Raw genomic sequence first — 23135 nt, 5'->3', positions numbered from 1 at the left:
TCCTGGTGATTAGTCCCCTTTAACAGAAAAAGTGGGCCCCCCATTGCAGCACAATTTAATGTGTTTCGTATAAATATGATGCAGTTATGGTTCAGGAAAATGGCCAGAGGCTGTCATCTTGCTCAGTATGCATGGAGACAAAATAAAAAACAAAACAATCAGCATTTTGGCAAATGCAGGTTTTTGTAAAATTCCAGTAGAATTAAATTCCACTCTAATCTATGTGCTCATCTCAAGTAGTGGGCAGCCTTTTGTTGAATGGAAACAACTTAAAAAAAATGGATAGCATGTTACATAAATTACAATTTTGACACAAAAACGGAAATCAGGTAAAATTTTCAATAGTCTGAACATTCAAATCACGATAAAATATTTCCCTCAATCTGGATATAAAAAATGTTTTTTCCCAGTGTGAGCTCTCTGGTGTAAAACCAGATATGATTTCCTGGTGAAACATTTTCCACACTCCGCACATGAAAATGGCTTCTGTCCTGAGTGAGTCCTCTGGTGATTAACAAGATCAGACTTGTGCCTAAAAGATTTCTCACACTCCTGACATGAAAATGGTCTCTCCCCTGTGTGAATTCGCTCATGCTCAATAAGGTGCCATTTCCTAGTGAAACATTTTCCACATTCTGAACAGGAAAAGGATTTCTCCACAATGTGAGTTTTCTGATGTTTAGCAAGATAGGCCTTCTGTTTAAAACATTTCCCACATTCTGGACATGAAAATGGCACTTCACCTGTGTGAGTTATCTGATGTACAAGTAGATGTTTTTTTCTAGTAAAACATTTCCCACACTCAGAGCATGAAAACGGTTTCTTTCCTGAGTGAGTTCTCAGATGTTCCACTAGAGTTGCTTTCATGGTAAAACATTTCCCACACTCTGAACAAGAAAATGGCTTCACCCCTGTGTGAGTTCTCTGATGTTTATAAAGATGTGACTTTTGAGTAAAACATTTCTCACATTCTGAGCATGAAAATGGCTTCTCTCCCGTATGTATTCTCAGATGTTTAACAAGACTTGATTTTTGAATAAAACGCTTGTCACACTCTGAACATGGAAATGGCTTCTCCCCAGTATGAGATCTTTGATGTACTAGAAGATCTGATTTCTGGCAAAAACATTTCTCACATTCTGAACAGGAAAATGGTTTTTCTCCTTTGTGTCTTCTTTGATGTTTAAAAAGTTGTGATTTCTGGCGAAAACATTTCCCACATTCTGGACATGAAAATGGATTTTCACTTTTATGAATTATTTCATGCTTGATAAGGTTAGTTTTCCTTTTAAAATGTTTCCCACATTCAGAACATGGAAACATTTTACTTCCTTTAACTTTTGTACCTTTTTCAGCAATCTGTGCTTGACCAGATGATGGTTCCCTATGATTAATGTGATCAGTATATAGTTTGCTATGAAGCACTGATGGAGTATTAGTGGCAAGAAGTGTTGATAACTGTTCTCCGCAATGATCTTCTATAACGCTGTTAGATTTTACTTCATAATCTGGAGGTAAAAGGAGATGGTCCTCATATATTATGGTATAGTCATCTGTTGGAAAAAATAAGAAAAAAAATATTATATTTTAATCTATATGCTTAGCTCATAACAATTTATAACTAGGTGCTCACAGATCAGATTGAATTCTCAGAATGAAGGCCTCACTCTAAATCAGATGCCTCAAGTTCTTAAAGAGTACCAACCACCAGGATTTTCATATATTAACTAAAGCCAGTGCTATTCTGGCGCTATCATGCTGATTCTAAACATACCTTTAGTTGTGGGATCGGATGTATACTTTCTGGAATATAGGCAATTAAAGTTTGTGAAATGCACTGTTAATTGATGATAGGGGCAACGGAATATCTAATAGGTTAGAGGGGTTTTACCAGTTATTTCCGCCCCTATCTGCCTGCCTCTCCTTCCTACCCCTGTCTCTGCTATTACAGGGGGAGGAAGGACAGGGGAAGGAAGCACAGGCAGGCAGACAAGTGTGGGAATAACTAGCAAAATCCGACCCAGCTATTAGATATTCTTTAGCTGCTAGCAATCAAATAACAGAGCATTTCACAAACTTTACTTGCCTATATTTCAGAAACTATACATCCAATCTCACAACTAAAGGTGTGTTTAGAATCAGCATGATAGCACCAGTATAGCACTTGGTTTAGTTTATATATGAAAATCCTGGTGGTTGGTCCTCTTTAACTGGGTAAAATTGCAAAGTGCTTTCAAAAACAAAAAAAACTTTGCAATCTACAGTACCTCTTATTAAAATCCTATCTGTTCTCAAGAACAGAGGGATATTTAAAGGTAAGGTGTTGTTTTTTTATTTATGTAATAATAATAGTGATTATGGAATCAATTATTTTTTAATACAAAATTAAATTCACTGTTTATTTAACTTTTAATTAATTCTAGTTTTACTGAAACACTGGGCACTGCCATCTTGGATTTACTTTCAAAATGGAGTAGAGAAGGGGTTAACGCCGCGCATCACTCAAAATGATGATGTGGAGATGTTGATGATAATAAACTATCTTTTTATTCCATAGGTCTATGCTTTTCGAGGTGAAAACCTCTTCCTCAGGACCAGTACATCAACAGAAGTCTTCTGTTGATGTACTGGTCCTGAGGAAGAGGTTTTCACCTCGAAACGCGTAGACCTATGGAATTAAAAGATAGTTTATTATCATCAACATCTCCACATCTTCATTTTGGCTGATGCACGGGGTTAACCCCTTCTCTACTCCATTTTGAATGTTCATCCACGTGGGGCTGCAGCAGACGCCAGTATCTCATGCGCATTAGTGGTTGTGACTTTCACAACCTAATTCGGTGATTGTATATTCCTATATACCGTACCTATCCATCTGGTATTACACTATTAGCGCTCCTTATTTTCAGATTTGCAGCTTGGATTTACTGTGTGTAACGATAGTTACCTCAAATACGGCAGCCCCCTGTGCATAAGAGACAGTTGTTGCTCTCCGACCCTATTCTGTAACACAACACTGAGAGCTCCCTGCTGTGAGCTGGACACGGCCCCTGGCACAGTATACAGTGGAGCGTGGAATACAGCACAGCACAGTATACTGAGGCATGCGGTATACAGTGGAGCACGGAATACAGTGGGGTGCGGTATACAGCGGAGCATGGAATACAGTGGAGCACAGTATACCGAGGATCACGGTATGCAGCGGAGCACGGTATACAGCAGAGTGCAGTATACAGCAGGGCACGGTATACAGTGGGGTGCAGTATACAGAGGGGCACGGTATACAGTGCAGCGCGGTATACAGCGGAGTACATTATACTGAGAGCGCGGTATTCAGTGGGACACAGTAAACAGCAGAGCATGGTATACAGCAGGGTACAGCGTGGCACGGAATACAGCGTGGCGTGGTATACAGCAGGGCGCGGTATACAGCGGAGCGCAGTATACATTGGGGCATAGTATATAGTGGAGCACTATGCCAGCGGTCCTCGGTGATACTTTACACATTAGGATCACTTTGCGGTCACTAACAAAAATAGCGCTGCACTGTGATCCTAAACTTCATTCTCTCTTATCCTTTTGGAAACCCCCAGATTGGGAGGAGGAGGTGACATCACACACAGGAGGGCAGATTCTGCCCACTTTACTGCAGTTGTAATGTGAGCTAGGTCTACAGTAAGAATTCAGCATCTGCTCCCCCTAGTGGTTAAGAATGAAAAATATCAAACTTTTATTTATTTTTTTTATATTTTGCTCAATTAAAAACAATAATAATATTTAAACATAACATTAAAACATTAATACTTTACAGTTTTTCAGTTATTGAATTTTTTTTTTACGACACCTTTTCTTTAATTATATTGTGTACAGCTTGTTGCCTAGGTTACCAGCCACTCTGCAGTCTCAAGAGTAGATTCCTAACTGAGTAAGGAACGGGAGTCATTAGCAGGTTTTATGATTTAGAGCCTGCTCGTGGCACTCTGAAGCTGAAAGGCTGGTTGCATCCATTAAAGCTATGTGCCCCTATACTTTCCCCATGCTAGCAGCATGGAAGAGTGATACATTTCGACCAGCGATGTTTAGAACTGTCAATTTTCAAGAGCACACGCCCCCGACAATCAGGAAGCTGGGTGTTAGTGAAAGAAGAGACAACGTGAAAACACTCAAAGTCGAGTTTGAGAAGTGATTAATTTGGTTCCCCTTGTGGAGCTTTCAGAAGATTTTCCAAAGTGTCTAACAGGCTTCTGACCAAACATGTCACTGCTTCAGGCACAATGCCTCATACGCCAAGTAGCCTATTCCTGAAAGGTAATTCATAGCTCATTGTCTACCCTTCCTCTTCCGAATCAGCTGCACTGTGTCTATTGTCTGATCCCCCACATTTTCTATTCCCCCTTTCCTTCCGAGGCCATTTTTAGTGCTTTAGTTTTTTACCTCCCTTTCTTCCAAAAGCCATAACTTTTTAATTTTTCTGTTAATATAGTGGTATTAGGACTTGCTTTTAGCGGAACAAGTTATAGTTTTGCATAATAGTATGAATGTTACCTTACAAAAAGAAAAGTCCCATGCACAACAAGGAGAAGTCTATGCAAACGTGGCTTACCTTTCTACCCAGTCAAAGAAAAAAACAATGATAAAGACTATATGGCCAAAACATGGCTACATTGTCTTGCTACTATTATTGTCTTTAAATCTGACAAAATAAGTAAGAATTAAGGCTCCGTCACACGCAACATATCTAACGATATATTGCCGGGGTCACGGATTCCGTGACACACATCCGGCAGCGTTAGCAACGTCGTTGCGTGTGACACCAACGAGCGACCGTTAACGATGGAAATTACTCACCAAATCGTCCATCATTGACACTTTCAAAAAATCGTTGATTGTTGAGGTCGCAGGTTGTTCGTCGTTCCGGAGGCAGCACACATCGCTACATGTGACACCGCAGGAATGACGAACCTGCGGCCGCACGCAATGAGGAAGGAAGGAGGTGGACGGGATGTTCGTCCCACTCATCTCATCCCCTCCTATTGGGCTTAGAAAAGAGGCGGTTTACCGGCCACAGCGATGTCGCTAGGCAGGTAAGTCCGTGTGACGGCTCCGAACGATACTGTGCGCCACGGGCAGCGAATTGCCCGTGACGCACAAACGACGGGGGCGGGTACGCTCGCTAGCCATATCTCTGCGTGTGACGGGGCCTTTAGGCTCTTGAATCTTATTCAGTTTACCATACCATGTACTGGAAAATAACAGAAAAATCCAAGTGCATATAATGGCAAAGAACTGTCAATGTGTTTTTTTTTTGTCTTGACTTTATGGTATGCTTTATGTAATAAACAATTAAATTGAAATATAGTTCAGCAGGTAATTAAGAAATTAGTTTTTTTTATCGATGGACTTGTGTGATGGCTTGTTTTTTTTTTTATGGGGAGCTGAATTTTATTGTTACGATTACTGTATACATGCAACTTTTTGCTTTTTGTTTTAGGAAAGTGTGGGGGAAGAACCACAATTCTGGAATTTTGATTTGTTCTCTTTACATATGTACAGACTGGGTTTCACAAGAGGACAAAGAAAGCAATGATGAGGACCTTCAGCAGAAACCTGGCTGCCATGAAAACCCATTGGTTCTCCCCCCCAGGCGTGTCATGTAAAAACCGCTGTGAGTAATTGACAGGGGCATTTAATGGTTACACTGCAGTAATCGAAGCAAGTTCTGGTCAGTGCAGTTACAGCAGATGCTGGCTAATCAACACATACAGTGCCTACAAGTAGTATTCACCCCCCTGCAGATTTAGCAGGTTTACACATTCGGAATTAACTTGGCATTGTGACATTTGGACTGTAGATCAGCCTGGAAGTGTGAAATGCACTGCAGCAAAAAAGAATGTTATTTCTTTTTTTTTTTTTAAATTGTGAAAAGTTTATTCAGAGGGTCATTTATTATTCAACCCCTCAAACCACAAAAATTCTGTTTGGTTCCCCTAAAGTATTATTTCAGGCACAAAGAACAATGAGCTTCACATGTTTGGATTAATTATCTCTTTTTCCAGCCTTTTCTGACTAATTAAGACCCAAACTTGTGAACAGCACTCATACTTGGTCAACATGGGAAAGACAAAGGAGCATTCCAAGGCCATCAGAGACAAGATCGTGGAAAGTCACAAGGCTGGCAAGGGGTACAAAACCCTTTCCAAGGAGTTGGGCCTACCTGTCTCCACTGTTGGGAGCATCATCCGGAAGTGGAAGGCTTATGGAACTACTGTTAGCCTTCCACGGCCTGGACAGCCTTTGAACGTTTCCACCCGTGCCGAGGCCAGGCTTGTCCGAAGAGTCAAGGCTAACCCAAGGACAACAAGGAAGGAGCTCCGGGAAGATCTCATGGCAGTGGGGACATTGGTTTCAGTCAATACCATAAGTAACGTACTCCACCGCAATGGTCTCAGTTCCAGACAAGCCCGTAAGGTACCTTTACTTTCAAAGTGTCATGTCAAGGCTCGTCTACAGTTTGCTCATGATCACTTGGAGGACTCTGAGACAGACTTATTCAAGGTTCTCTGGTCTGATGAGACCAAGATCGAGATCTTTGGTGCCAACCACACACGTGACGTTTGGAGTCTGGATGGCACTGCATACAACCCCAAGAATACCATCCCTACAGTCAAGCATGGTGGTGGCAGCATCATGCTGTGGGGCTGTTTCTCAGCCAAGGGGCCTGGCCATCTGGTCCGCATCCATGGGAAGATGGATAGCACGGCCTACCTGGAGATTTTGGCCAAGAACCTCCGCTCCTCCATCAAGGATCTTAAGATGGGTCGTCATTTCATCTTCCAACAAGACAACGACCCAAAGCACACAGCCAAGAAAACCAAGGCCTGGTTCAAGAGGGAAAAAATCAAGGTGTTGCAGTGGCCTAGTCAGTTTCTTGACCTTAACCCAATTGAAAACTTGTGGAAGGAGCTCAAGATTAAAGTCCACATGAGACACCCAAAGAACCTAGATAACTTGGAGAAGATCTGCATGGAGGAGTGGGCCAAGATAACTCCAGAGACCTGTGCCGGCCTGATCAGGTCTTATAAAAGACGATTATTAGCTGTAATTGCAAACAAGGGTTATTCCACAAAATATTAAACCTAGGGGTTGAATAATAATTGACCTACACTTTTATGTTGAAAATGTATTAAAATTTAACTGAGCAACATAACTTGTTGGTTTGTAAGATTTATGCATCTGTTAATAAATCCTGCTCTTGTTTGAAGTTTGCAGGCTCTAACTTATTTGCATCTTATCAAACCTGCTAAATCTGCAGGGGGTTGAATACTACTTGTAGGCACTGTAGGTAGCCAACATAGATAAAAGGGGTATTTTCAGGGATATTATTAATTAATTATGATAATTTTCCGTATAGCAGCGAACGTTGCAAAATAAAAAAAACTAAAGGGGGCTTTACACTGGTAAAAGCATCCGCCCCCGTCGGTTGTGCGTCACGGGCAAATCGCTGCCCGTGGTGCACAACCTCGTTAGGACCTGTCACACGGACTTACCTGCCTAGCGACGTTGCTGTGGCTGGCGAACCTTTCTAAGGGGGAAGTTCGTTCGGCGTCACAGCGGCGTCGCTAAGCGGCTGCCCAATAGAAGCGGAGGGGCGGAGATGAGCGGGCGGAATATCCCGCCCACCTCCTTCCTTCCTTCCTCCTTGTAGGCGGCTGCAGGTACGGTGATGTTCCTCGTTCCTGCGGTGCCACACGTAGCGATGTGTGCTGCCTCGGGAACGACAAACATACTGCGTCCTCAACAACCAACAATTTTTTGAAAATGAACGACGTGTCAACGATGGGCGATTTGGTGAGTATTTTCCATTGTTAACGGCCGCTCGTTGGTGTCACATGGAACGACGTCGCTAACAATGCCGGATGTGCGTCACAGAATCCGTGACCCCGGCGATATATCGTTAGATACGTCGTTGCGTGTAACGGGGCCTTAAGCATTACTTATCCCTTGAATCCCATACTGTTTCAGCACTATCATCGAGGTGGGCTTTGCTGGTATCAGAAGTGATATCTATTAGTCACCTAACTGCTACAGCCAATCAATTGTTTCAGTGGTCACATACCAACGTCACTGGAGAATTCATTGATTGACTGCAATGGTTAGGCAACTGTAGATTCAAGGGATATCTAGTGTTTATTTCTATATGGTATAACATTCTCTACTATAGAGACAATTTTGAAAAAAAAAATTATATATATATATATATATATATATATATATATATATATATATATACAGGGGATGGCGAAGGTGCGCCAAAACACGTGTAGGGTCGGGAGGTTGCCTACACACAGTCCTGCTGATGGCCTCAGGTATATCCATCCTTACTTAACCCTTGCTACCACTTTGGGTGCATGGTAATAATATTATGCTGTTTATTTCCTAGTGATGAACATTACCTCCAGTGGTATGTGTGGTGTTTTTTGCGGGTGGGCACTTGCTGACATCCATCACCATGACTGATTTTTTTAGTGCACTTTAGTATTGACCATTCTTATAGCACCCTTGTGCATTCTTTACTATATTGGTCTATTACATGCACTTTATTATTGGCAAGTTTTGCACAGATATTCATGGTGATTGTGGTCTTTGCTTGTGCCCATTTGTATCTTTCCCCATTCTGCTATCTGGTGGCCTTGTATATGCAACTGCACCTTTTGCACTTTATTGAAGCTATATTACAATATCATTGTTAATCAGTACTGTGTTTTAGACCCTCTTTTATTCACCATTTCCTTGCTCATCTATTTTGTATGTTTTTAATATATTGTCAATAAAGAGATATTTATTTTATTATATTTGATGTTGGCTATTTCCTATGAATCGGTTTTACACTAGCATAGATAAAGAGATCTTTACAAAAAGTATTTCTAAAGATGCTTAATCTTATGGTAATGAGCGCGGTGAGTAGTTCCAAGGGCGTTCTATCCTCCGACAAGCCGCCCTCTTAGCATGTTAGCACGCCCACAGGGGAGTACTAAGATGCTATTTAATGCAGCATCACCAGCGGTGACGCACGAACCTGTGTTTGCTGTGACCGCGCTTCTGAATTCCCCGTCAATTACAGTCATGTGCAGTAGACCTCTCTGAAGCCGGAACGCATAGACCTGGCTTCATACCGCATGAACGGAAGTGCTCGGCAATCAAAAGCGCGGTCACAGCGAACACAGGTACGCACATCACTGCTGGTAACGCTGCATTGAATAGCATGTTAGTACTCCCCTGTGGGCCTGCTTACATGCTAATAGGGTGTCTAGTCAGGGGATATAACACCCTTGTGACTAGTCCCCATGCTTATTAGCATAAGATAAAAGATCTTTAGAAATCTTTTTACTAAAGATCTCTTTACCTATGCTACTAGATACAGAGACGGTTAGGCAGGGATTAGCAATATGTACCCAGAACTGCTCGTGGTCCTAGGTGCATATTGCACCTGACAGGTTCCCTTTAATGAACTCTCACCCCTGTATGATAATGATATGCTGGTTCTAATAGGGTGGGAGATACCGATTCCATAATATTCATATCCCCTATAATTATTGTAAGTGCAGATATACAGTACTTATATTCAAATTTTGTATGAAATGTGTATGGCCAATGTAATAGGGGATAGAAGAGGTTATAGAATAAAATAGTATTTGGGGATTGAACAAGGGGAGTATATGTTCTTCTGGAGGATTTAGGATTTATCACTTACCTATACTGGTATCTGTGGGAATTTCCACCCCCTTACACAGCTGGTTTACACCCACATATATCTCTTCTTCTTCCCTTATAATTTCATCTTTGATATCAGACAATTGCGTAACCTTATTCAGCAAGTATGGAACAAATAACACACAATTAGGAAAAGGCTTTGAGAGATTTGTGAATAAACAAAAAAAACCCACAGTTACCAAAAAGACTTAGGGTGCGACCGCACTTTGCGATTCCACCTGCGTTTCAGGTGCTTTTTAGGTCCGTTTTGAGAAGCACCTTTTTCATGCCAAAAGGCATGCGTTTTGATTTGGGAAATGGGAATTTCTAGACCCCACTTTGCGTTTCTAAACGCTGCGTTTAATTTGCATATTTTGTGGGAAAAACCATGCGTTCAAAGAAGCAGCATGTCAGTTGTTTTTGCCATTTTGGCTGCGTTTTACTAACATTGAAGTCAATGAGAAATGGCAAAAACCAAGATTCCTTCAAATTCCTGCGTTTTGCCTGCTTTTTATGTGCAGAAAACATGCGTTTTGGACTACCTAAACACCTGCTTTTCTGTCTTCAAAATAATGGAAAGATATGTCCCTTTACACTCACACAGTCCGAAAATTAAAGGAAATTATTTGATTATTGATATTTTAGCCAAAAATAGTATAAAACCGCTATAATTTTATTAAAAACAGCTATTTTCTTAAAGATTTTATAAATTAAATTTATTTTTTTTCCCCCTTTTTATTAGTATTTGTATATTAAAACTTTATTTAGGTGTGTCTTTGTGTTCAAAACGCGTCTGAGTTTTGACAACAGAAAAGCATGTAAAAAGCGCTAAAAACGCGGTAAATACGCATGCGTTTTTAGCGCTATTTTGTGGTCAAAAGCAACTTTGGCAAAATCAATTACTGCCAGAGGATGCGTTTTGACATGCGTTTAGGACGATGCAAAGTGCGCTCATAGCCTTAGGGTATGTTGTTTTTTTTTCGAATTTTTTTTCAGCGTGTTCTTTTATGTGTAAAAAACACTACTTTAACAGTACCAGAAAAATGAATAACATTTCCAAAATCTCTTTCACAGTGTATTCTTTTTCCTTGCCTTTTTTGAGCCACACATAAACTCACAAGTAAACATGCAAGAAAAATGCAAGTAAAAACGAATCAAATTGCACATATTATTGGCTGTGCTTTTCCTGCTAGGTAATGTGTTTTAAGTACAGGAAAAAAATGCTGCAAAAAGGCAGAGTGTGAACATATCCTTAGAATTTGATAGGGAGACAAATAATACCTGAAAATCATAGTTGACATTCGGATTTTCCTCTGGATAATCCTGGGCGTGCAGTGGACTGGTATATGTCTCTGGTAGACTTCCCTTATCGGATTCATCTGTGAAAGGCACACTAAAGTTAGTTACCTGCAGATCACCTGCCGGTCTAGCTTATTTCAGTAGGATCATATATATATCATCACCACAGATATAAGGCTTGCAGCAGAACTTACCAAGTGTAGTCACATCTGCAGATTAATATTTCATCTGAATACATAGTTTACATATGATCCAATGCTACACACGTCTCGGTGATCATTATACACTAGGTTAATGTAGGATGAACCTGCTGATTGAATTGCAAATTTGCATTCTTGAAAAAAACTAATTACACCCTCTTTGAATTCTATGGTTATACATATCAGTACATAATAAAAAAAAAACCATTTGGTCTTTAGAAAATCTTAAAAATAGGAAAATGTAACCTCAGATGAACATCAAATTACAACTAAGGCTAAGTTCACATTTCCGCTAAAATGTATCAGTCACAATCCGCTGCTCTTGTAAACAACGGAATCCGTTTAGCGGATTCCGTTGTTCCCATAGACTTGTATGAGCAGCGGCATTAAGCGCTTAGTGTGCATGTGCACCGCGCAGAAAAAAGCCACATACTCCATCACTCTGTCGGTTATGGAAGCAGTTACCAGCGCATGCTCCTTATACACATGGAATCCTCCACATCCGCCTGTTGTCAACGGAGTGTGCGCACAGCATGTAGTTTAGCCACACAATCCATCTTTAAAGAGGTCAAAGACGCCCAATAATATAACCATGTAATTAGTCACAAAAAGTTCAGTATGGCACCAGTTCCAAATAAAGGGACAATCTCACATCTGTAATGAGCCATTACCTCCTATGGGGAACTGCATTATCCTGTATACAACAAAACAGATCCCCAGTGTGTATAGAGGCATAGCCTGAATCCCAAAGGATCCAGTTCTATCTCTTATTTGAATAATCCATCTGCAGAAGTCTCTTCCTTACTGACAATGAACATCGATTGTGATCGATCGAGGTATATAGCGATACCATGTCAAACGAGGCAAATATGACATCACTCACAACCTTTACATCACTTAATGTATGCAAAAAATCACCGACATCCTTTCTAAAAGAATTAGTGTTCATTGACAAGGGGTTAAGAATCTTGTCTAAGAAAATCCCTATGTTATTAAAAACCGAGTTCACAAACGAGACTATGGGCCTTCCGGGTGAATTTTTAAGGTACTTATGGATTTTAGGGATAATATATAGCACTGGTGTAATGGGGCTCTCATCTACCAAGTAACCAAATACTTCTTGATTTATAATCCCTTTAATTTTGCATCATTCCGTACTCTTTTGATGTTTCTTTGTATCTCAAATTTTGGATCATCATCTAACTTTCTGTACACATTAACATCATTCAATTGTTGCAAAAACTGAGCAACATATGCCTCCTCGTCCAAGGTGACTTCTGGAGATGGATTGTTCAAATGAGGGCAAATAACTCATTATTGCATTATTGGAGATTATATTGAGACAGAATTATTTTCATACATATATTTTATACATATACATACATCTGACCAACATGTGGGGATGGAGAGGGCCAGGTCAAAATTTTGCACCGGAGCCCATCAAACTCTAGTTACGCAACTGGCTCCAGCAGTGAGGTGACTTGAACCACGTGTCAGCAGATGTTTTGCTGATGATGTGCAGTTCAAGTCAACTAACCACTGCAGCGTATTACAGAATGCAATGATCCTTAGGCTGGTACAGTGGGGAAAAAAAGTATATAGTTAGCCACCAATTGTGCAAGTTCTCCCACTTAAAAAGATAATAGAGGCGTGTAATTGACATCATAGGTAGACCACAACTATGAGAGACAAAATGAGAAAACAAAACCTGAAAATCACCACGTCTGATTCGGCAAGTTGTTTATTTTGCAAATTATGGTGGAGAATAAATATTAGGTCAACCAAAAACCTGCACGATTTCTGGCTCTCACAGACCTGTAACTTCTTCTTTAAGAGGTTCCTCTGTCCTCCACTCATTACCTGTAGTAATGGCACCTGTTTGAACTTGCTATCAGTATAAAATACACCTGTCCACAACCTCAAACAGTCACACTCCAAACTCAACAAAGAGCTGTTAAAGGACATCAGAAACAAAATTGTAGCCCTGCACCAGGCTGGGAAGACTGAATCTGCAATAGGAAAGCAGCTTGGTGTGATGAAATCAACTGTGGGAGTAATAATAAGAAAATGGAAAACATACAAGACCACTGATAAACTCCCTCGATCTGGGGCTCCACGCAAGATCTCACCCCATGGGGTCAAAATGATCACAAGAACGGTGAGCAAAAATCCCAGAACCACACGGAGGGACCTAGTGAATGACCTGCATAGAGGTGGGACCACCGTAACAAAGGCTACCATCAGTAACACACTATACCGCTAGGGACTCAGATCCTGCAGTGCCAGACGTGTTCCCCTGCTTAAGCCAGTGCATGTCTGGGCTCGTTTGAAGTTTGCTTGAGAGTATTTGTATTATCCAGAAGAGTACTGGGAGAATGTCATATGGTCTGATGAAACCAAAGTAGAACTGTTTGGTAGAAACACAACTCTTTGTGTTTGGAGGAGACAGAATGCTGAGTTGCATCCAAAAAACACCATACCTACTGTGAAGCATGGGGGTGGGAACATCATGCTTTAGGGCTGTTTCTCTGCAAAGGGACCAGGACAACTGATCCGTGTACATGAAATAATGAATAGCGCCATGTATTGTGAGATTTTGAGTTCAAACTACTTCCCTCAGCAAGGGCATTAAAGATGAAATGTGCCTGGGTCTTTCAGCATGATAATGATCCCAAGCACACCACCAGGGCAAGAAGGAGTGGCTTCGTAAGAAGCATATGAAGGTCCTGGAGTGGCCTAGCCAGTCTCCAGATCTCAAGCCCATAGAAAATCTTTGGAGGGAGTTGAAAATCCCTGTTGCCCAGGGACAGGCCCAAAACATCACTGCTCTAGAGGTGATCTGCATGAAGGAATGGGCCAACAGACCAACAGTCTGTGCCAACCTTATGAAGGCTTCCAGAAAATGTTTAACCTCTGTCATTGTCATTGTCAACAAAGGATATATTACAAAATATTGAGATGAACTTTTGTTATTGACCAAATACTTATTTTCCACCATAATTTGCAAACAAAATCCTGCCAAATCAGACAAAGTGATTTTCTGGATTTGTTTTCTCATTTTGTCTCTCATAGTTGTGGTCTACCTATGATGTCAATTAGAGGCCTCTGTCATCTTTTTAAGTGGGAGAACTTGTACAATTGGTGGATGACTAAATACTTTTTTCCCCACTGTAAGTGAGGTAAGTCGTCAAAGACTCTACATAGAGTTTACCTTCATCAACCTAACAGGCAGTGAGGAACTGTGTTTTTAGTGACTTGGCCCTCGTTCAGAAGTCCATGCATCACGTATGTATTCTATCTGTGTCTTTCTTATGAGATTGGCTACTGGTATTTTTAATAGCCATAATACACGTTTTGATAATATTTAGTGATGGGCGAAACCCCCGATAGTTGGCAATGGGAGCATCGCCCGATCATTTTGTAAAGATTGAGATCGGGATCGAGATAACGCGAACCTGAGTCCAATCACCAAACTTGGGCTTTACAGTCATGGGATGGGGCGGGTGAGCTGTACAATAAAGAATATAATTAATGATAAACATTGTCATTATGCTTACAGGTCCCGCGACACGTCCTGCAGACTCTATCTCCCGGCCGCTTCTGCTTCCTCATCCGATCATTGCTGTGTCCCCAGGTTAAAGGACTTTCCGTGACGTCATAGCCATGTGACCAGTCTGGTGTGAATGTTGTACAGATATTGGCTTACAGACTGGTCACATGACTATGATGTCATCGAAGGTCCTGTTAACTGAACTTTGCCTGTCACTGTGCGAGTGTCGCATCTCATCGTGGCGCACAATTTCCTGACAGGAGCGGGTAAGCTGCATGTATTTCCATGCAGCTGAGGCGCTCCTGTCCTGAGAGCGTCAGGCCGTGCGGGGTGATGCAATGCGAGATGCAAGTACAATCATACCCTCACTGTAAGTCTGCTTCTCGCTCTGTACAGAGCGATGTAGCAGACCTGACATGGCTCTCTCTGCTTCGCAATCTGTAGAGCCGCTTGTCTTTACAGAGTGATGAAGCAGAGCTGACATTGCTCTACCTGTGAACTACGTCGGACTAAGGAGTTTTTTTTATAATAAAGATGGAGTCTCTAAATGTATTTTTTGTTTTATTTCTAATAACATTTTTTCTATGTGTTGTGTTTTTTTTTACTGTTAATTAGAAATTCATGGTAGCCATGTCAAATTTGGCGTGACACCATGAATTTCGGGCTTAGTATCATCAGAGAATACAAAGCTGGTATTAACCCCTCTATTACCCAACGTGCCATCGCCACCAGGGCCACTAGGTAAAGCGCCTTGAAAAGGCGCTAAGAAACAATGCGCCATTTCCAGGGGCGGCTGCGGGCCAGTGACAGTCAAAGTTCAGTTAACAGGACCTTCGATGATGTCAAGGTCATGTGACCAGTCTGTAAGCCAATGTCTGTACAAGATTCATACCAGACTGGTCACATGGCTATGACGTCATGGAAGCTCCTTTCAGCAGTGATGCTTACCGGGGACACAGAAATGATCGGACGCGGAAGCAGAATCGGTCGGGAAACAGAGTCTGCAGGATGCGTCTCGGGACCTGTAAATATGATCATAATGTTTTTTAATAATGTGCTTTTTTTTTACAGCCCCTTGTCCCGATCTGGACCCGATCTGTAACATGAGCTTGCCAGGAAAGCTCATGATTGGGATCAAGTACACGATCACTATGTGGTCGGTAGGAACCCCCATCTTTACAGTTCAGGATCGCCCATCACTAATTATATTCCTTAAGAATCAGCTGTTGTGGAACGTACAATGAGATGTGGTTGGCTTTCTGGGTTGATAATTTTGCTGCTACTGTTATATTACGGTACATTAATTAATAATACATTAATGCATTGTACTAAATAAGGATATATTAAAGGGGTACTCCGTTACTGGGGCTTTCGTCAAGAGATCAGGGGGTGTGGTCTTCTTCTGACTTCTAACACCTGCCAGACCTTTTGATATAGCTTCTTCTATGAAGTCACATATCAGGGAGTGTGGCTTATGTTAGTAATACAAGCCACAATCTCTGAGTGAGCCCGGAGTCCTGTGTGATTCTATGCTCTGTAGTAGCTTTATGAAAGTATCAAAGTACTATAATTACTTTTTCTACTCTGTTATTACCAGCGATTCCTTTGTACTGTCCTGAGCCTGAATATTTTACTGTAGTGTGGCATACAATTACAGGGTGTGAAAGGAAGATTAATAGGAATGGATGTGTCTGCAACTGGGAACAAGCTTTTTTTGTAGAAATTACAGAGTCTGGTGTGGAATAAAGGTTTATAGAGAAGAGTGAACAAGGAGACCATGGAATTCTTTATGGTAATTAAAGAGAATGTACACTGTGTGCAGAGTTATTAGTCAAATGAGTATTTTGATCACATGATGCTTTTTATACATGTCGTCCTACTCCAAGCTGTATAGGCTTGAGAGCCAACTACCAATTAAGTAAATCAGGTGATGTGCATCTCTGTAATGAGGAGGGGTGCGGTGTAATGACATCAACACCCTATATAAGGGGTGCTTAATTATTAGACATCTTCCTTTCCTTTGGCAAAATGGATCAGAAGAGAGATTTGACGGGCTCTGAAAATCCAAAATTGTGAGATGTCTTGCAGAGGGATGCAGCAGTCTTGAAATTGCCAAACGTTTGAAGCGTGATCACCGAACAATCAAGCGTTTTATAGCAAATGGCCAACAGGGTCGCAAGAAGCGTGTTGGCAAAAAAGGCACAAAATAACTGCCCATGAATTGAGTAAAATCAAGCGTGAAGCTACCAAGATGCCATTTGCCACCAGTTTGGCCATATTTCAGAGCTGTAATGTTACTGGAGTATCAAAAAGCACAAGGTGTGCCATACTCAGGGACATGGCCAAGGTAAGGAAGGCTGAAAAACCACCACCTTTGAACAAGAAACATAAGCTAAAACGTCAAGACTGGGCCAGGAAATATCTTAAGACTGATTTTTCAAAGATTTTATGGACTGATAAAATGAGAGTGACTTTTGATGGGCCAGATGGATGGCCAGAGGCTGAATCAGTAAAGGGCAGAGAGCTCCACTCCGACTCAGACGACAGCAAGGTGGAGGTGGGGTACTGGTATTGGCTGGTATCATCAAAGATGAACTTGTGGGACCTTTTCGGGTTGAGGATGGAGTGAAACTCAACTCCCAGAAATACTGCCAGTTTCTGGAAGAGAACTTCTTCAAGCAGTTGTACAGGAAGAAGTCGGTATCGTTCAAGAAAAACATGATTTTCATGCAGGACAATGCTCCATCATATGCATCCAACTACTCCACAGCGTAGCTGGCCAGTGACGGTCTAAATGATGAAAAAAATAATGACATGGCCCCCTTGTTCACTTGATCTGAACCCCATAGAGAACTTGTGGTTCCTCATAAAATGTAAGATCTACAGGGAGGGAAAACAGTACACCTACCGGAACAGTGTCTGGAGGCTGTGGTGGCTGCTGCATGCAATGTTGATCGTAAACAGATCAAGCAACTGACAGAATCTATGGATGGTAGGCTGTTGAGTGTCATCATAAAGAAAGGTGGCCATATTGATCACTATTTTTTTTGGGCTTTGTTTTTGCATATCAGAAATGTTTATTTCTAAATTTTGTGCAGTTATATTGGTTTACCTGGTGAAAATAAACAAGTGAAATGGGAATATATTTGTTTTTTTAAGTTGCCTAATAATTCTGCACAGTAATAGTTACCTGCACAAACAGATATCCTCCTAAAGCCCGTTTTACACGTTGCAATATATCTTACAATCCGTCGTTGGGGTCAAGTTGTAAGTGACGCACATCCGGCATCGATCGTGACTTATTTGCGTGTGACACCTACGTGCGATCAAGATTGAACGCAAAAACGGTGATCGCAAACACATCGAATCTTTGTCTAGAATTGAACGTTTTGTTGATCGAATCTACTGAATTGCAGCGTGTGACATCCCTCATACGATGGTTTCCTCCTATAATCAGGACGTCATACTGTGAAGTGGTTGTGTCGTATCTTGTGGCGCTGATACGCCCATCGTATAATTGGTTGAAATTGTGTGCACATGCGTTTGGAAATGATCTCTCTATAAATAGTTTAACTCAATCTCATTTAGTTGCAGCCTGTATGTATGTGTGATTTGATATTGATTGTCCTCGTGCGCAACAGAGTTCTACTTTGGAATTCTGTCTGGTGTGGATAATTAATCAATTAAATGACGTAAATGCGTTAACGACATGTATGCTTGGAGAGAAATAAGGGAGTATACTTGCGATCACATTTGCATATAGTTGAGGAAAAAAAAAAAAAAGACAGTTACGTCACTGAACACATGATCACACGAAACAAACACATAATTGCACAACAGAACACATAATACGAACGCAGGTCTGACACCAAATAAACGACCTATGTGCGATCTCAAAAGATTGTATATGCAACCGGGGCGTGTCACATCGCAAATGCGATTGTACAACTAATTGCAACGTGTAAAGCAGGCTTAAGATAGCCAAAACTAAAAACCCCACTCCAACTTCCAAAAATATTAAGCTTTGATATTTATGAGTCTTTTGGGTTGATTGAGAACATAGTTGTTGATCAATAATAAAAAAATCCTCTAAAATACAACTTGCCTAATAATTCTGCACACGGTGTGATAATTATTTTTCTATTTTTTTTTTTCTTCAAAAGATTTGGTTTACAAAGAAAACAAAGTCAGAAAATGACTTATTTGGATTTATGGTAGAGTGCTGTAGCACTTATTATCACTGTGCAGAGGTAACAGTACAGAGCCTGGGGAGACAGAAGGAGGAGTTGAGCTCACACCCATTGTCAATGTGACCCTATGCTATCTGCCACTGTTATAATGACAATATAAGGTGTGAGATAGTGACCACCAATGTTTTAATTGGTCGTTATGTGTTGCAGTGGAGAAGGTCTCCTGCGATATTAAACTGAAAATGTTACTATGGGACCTGTAGTTCCACAAGAATGGGTATTGTATTTAAGGGTCAGGTTCCCTTTAACAATAGACGATGTGATGAACCAGGTTTGGTGAATCACGTGCCTCCAAATGTGGGTGTGTCAGGTCTGATTTAAGAAACTGTTTGCTTGGTCATATGATCTCTAGGTGCTTGGAAGGACTTCACTTCCTGGAGGCACCCTGTAAGTAGTCCATGTGAATTAGAGCTGGCTGCAGTTTCCCCTGATGTCACTGGCCAGGTGTATGGAACCTGGGGTCGCTATGCGCTAGGGAGCTTGAGTCCTCCTGGGGATCTGGACTAACCGCGGCATCCGTGGCTGAGAGCAAGGCACAGTTCCCGGCTCGTGGTCCCAGAAAGGCAGCCTTCCTAAGGATCCGTGGGAGCCCTGCTCAAGCTCCTGAGGGGCTGGTGGAAACCTGTGGCGAAGGTAACTGTGCCATGTGCGTATACTGACCAGGTCAGTTACTATTGTACTATGTTTTTGAGCTGCAGTTTATGGAGGATATAATAAACCGTTTGGACTTTTAATGTACTGTTTGTTCCTGTGCTACCTCGCACCGCAGCAAAAGCGAGTGAAACCCCCAGGTTACGGTATGCGTAGTCACAAAGGGTTCTTGAGGAGTCTTTTGGATTGGGTCAGCTCCCAAAGATGCCCGAAAATCACTTGAACACTTGTAAGACACTTCTTAATCATTGCTATTGTAAAATGACTTGCACATAAAGTGGGTACGGAAAGTATTCAGATCTCTTTACATTTTTCACTCTTTGTTTCATTGCAGCCATTTGGTAAATTCAAAAAAGTTCATTTTTTTCTCAGTAATGTACACTCTGCACCCCATCTTGACAGGAAAAAAGAAACAAAAATGTCAAAATTTTTGCACATTTTTTTAAACAAGAAAAACTGAAATATCACATGGTCATAAGTATTCAGACCCCTTGCTCAGACACTCATATTTAAGTCACATGCTTTCCATTTCCTTGGGATCTTCCTTGAGATGGTTCTACTCTTTCATTGGAGTCCAGCTGTTTTTAATTAAACTGATATGACTTGAATTGGAAAGGCACACACCTATCTATATAAGACATCAGCTCACAGTGCATGTCAGACCAAATGAGAATCCTGAGGTAAAATGAACTGTCCAAGAAGTTCAGAGACAGAATTGTGGCAAGGCACAGATCTGGCCAAGGTTACAAAAGAATTTATGCAGTACCAAGGTTCCTAAGAGCACAGTGGCCTCCATAATCCTTAAATGGAAGAAGTTTGGGACCACCAGAACTCTTTCTAGACCTGGCCATCCAGCCAAACTGAGCAATCGTGGGAGAAAAGCCTTGGTGGGAGAGGTAAAGAAGAACTCCAAGATCACTGTGGCTGAGGTAGAGATGCAGTAGGGAGATGGGAGAAAGTTCCATAAAGTGAACTATCACTGCAGCTCTCCACCATTTTGGCCTTTATGGCATAGTGGCCCGACGGAAGCCTCTCCTCAGTGTAAGACATATGAAAGCCCGCATAGAGTTTGCAAAAAACACATGAAGGACACCCAGACTATGATAAATAAGATTCTCTGGTCTGATGAGATGAAGATAGAACTTTTTGGTGATAATTCTAAGTGGTATGTGTGGAGAAAACCAGTCACTGCTCATCACCTGCCCAATACAATCCCAACAGTAAAACATGGTGGTGGCAGCATCATGCTGTGAGGGTGTTTTTCAGCTGCAGGGACAGGATGATTGGGTGCAATTGAAGGAAAGATGAATGCACCAAGTAGAAAGATATCCTGAAAGAAAACCTCTTCCAGAGTGCTCTTGACCTCAGACTTGACGGAAGGCTCAGCTTCCAACAAGACAATGACCCTAAGCACACAGATAAAAGGAGTGTCTTCAGAACAACTCTGTGACCATTCTTGACTGGCCCAGCCAGAGCCATGACCTAAACCAAATTGAGCATCTCTGGAGAGACCTGAAGATGGCTGTCCACCAAAGTTCACCATCCAATCTGACGGAACTGGAGAGGAAGTGCAAGAAGAATGGCAGATGATCCTCAAATCCAGGTGTGAAAAACTTGTATCATTCCCAAGAAGACTTATGGCTGTACTAGCTCAAAAGGAGGGTGCTTCTACTCAATACTAAGCAAAGGGTCTGAAGACTTACTGTATAACCATGTGATATTTCAGGGTTTTTTTGTAGGACAAATTTGCAAAAATTTTTACATATCTGGGTTTTTTTTCTCTCAAGGTGGGGTGCAGAGTGTACATTAAAGTGGAAAAAAATGAACTTTTTTGAATTTACCAAATGGCTGCAATGAAACAAAGAGTGAACATTTTAAAGGGGTCTGAATACTTTCCATACACACTGTATGTTCAGTCTTTTGAGTGTTTTTCTTTTCCGTCAGGTTTTAAAAATCACTTAGAGGGAGAAAAATACCACTGCAGATATTTTAAAAACATTTTTGTTTCCTGAAGCGGTTTTGAAGAGTTTTCATGCGTTATTAGAGAGTTTTTTTCCCTGAAGTTTTTTCTGCTGCATTTTGATGAGACTTGTCCTTCATTGATCGTTTTCCATTAGGAGACGCTTCAAAGAAGTTACATGCAATTTATTTTCTCTCAACAGGGTTATTCCAAATCTGAAGGAGGAGAAACTGACTGAAGATATGTACAGTAATGTTTGTTTTACAATGAAATAGGAGGACCTTTCTCAAGTTATTTTGAGCAATGCTTTTCAAGTATCTTTTGGAGCAAACACCTGATGCGTGCCCTTACACTTCATTGTGAAATTATTTATGTACTCTTCACACAGTAATTTTCTCATGATATATTTCCTTTAGTTATCACTCACCAATGTGGATATCTGTAGGATATTCGTCCTCATACAGCTCGTTCACAGTGGCATACAGCTCTTCATCTTCTATGTCTTCAGTTTTCATATCTCCTGAATTGTTACCCTAATTCACCATAAATGGAACATAATGTGCAATTAATGACAGTTGAATTTGCTTTTACTGTTGTTTTACAAGCCAAATCTAGGTTTAGTTTACAAAGAGAATGCAAAGCAGGATATTTCCAATATATTTCCCCTTCATTATATGATCCACGCCAGCGATTGGCTTCAAAAACTGTATCCAATCACCACAGAAACTTAGCACTCAATATTTAATGGAAGACATATATATTACCAACAGATAGTTAAGACTGTTATCTCCTAATTTCACTTTAGCACATACATCCCAAAAAATGATGAAATGAAAAAGTATTTACATACAAATTTTACTTTACAATTATCAAATATTCATACATCAGTAGAACAAAGGTTCCACATCATCAAAACACCCACTCAAAATTTGCATTGTGTTTTTCTCACCATACGCATCTACCTCACTATATGACCACCACAAGGAGGAGTGGAACAGATATCAACCATGCACACTACTACTCCATTCAAAGTAAAAAACTGAGGGAAGCATTAGCGGTGTGGCCTCCAGAGGTTGTATATTTACCAACTGTGGCCTCTTCAATAATAATCTGAGATGAAACAAATTATATATTCTGCATTTCATGGCTCTATCTACCTGAAGATCCTGTAGGACGTTCTGATTTTCCTCTGGATTATCCTCGAAATATAGAATGTGGGGACCTTCTATTTCCCCATTATTGGATTTAACTGTAGGAGATACATATGGTGAATGAACACATTATTTCTATGTAATCATCAGGTGAAGTACATTTCTTTACAAATTATTTTACATACAGCAGGTTGTTTCTTTAGACAAAATCAGGAGTGGATCAAATGGAAAGCATTAAGTTGGTCATAGACAGATAGCCAAGCTGCTGATTTTGACAGGACTACACGGTCATCTAATATGCATGACAGCAACCCAACTCTACAT

General features: G+C 40.9%; 1 protein-coding gene across 1 annotated transcript in view; it reads left to right on the top strand.

Annotated features, from left to right (window-relative positions):
- The window catches only part of LOC142312714 (uncharacterized), a 357223-nt gene that overhangs the window by 206289 nt on the left and 127799 nt on the right, over positions 1–23135 (top strand). Inside the window, 1 exon segment of the mRNA XM_075351702.1 lies at positions 18963–19049. Coding sequence (XP_075207817.1) covers positions 18963–19049 — 87 coding nt within the window.

This window comes from Anomaloglossus baeobatrachus, chromosome 5 (genome assembly GCF_048569485.1).
Source record: "Anomaloglossus baeobatrachus isolate aAnoBae1 chromosome 5, aAnoBae1.hap1, whole genome shotgun sequence".
NCBI classification, from domain to species: Eukaryota; Metazoa; Chordata; class Amphibia; order Anura; family Aromobatidae; genus Anomaloglossus; species Anomaloglossus baeobatrachus.
The sequence above is the reverse complement of the archived record's forward strand: the minus strand, read 5'-3'. Positions and strand labels throughout refer to the sequence as shown.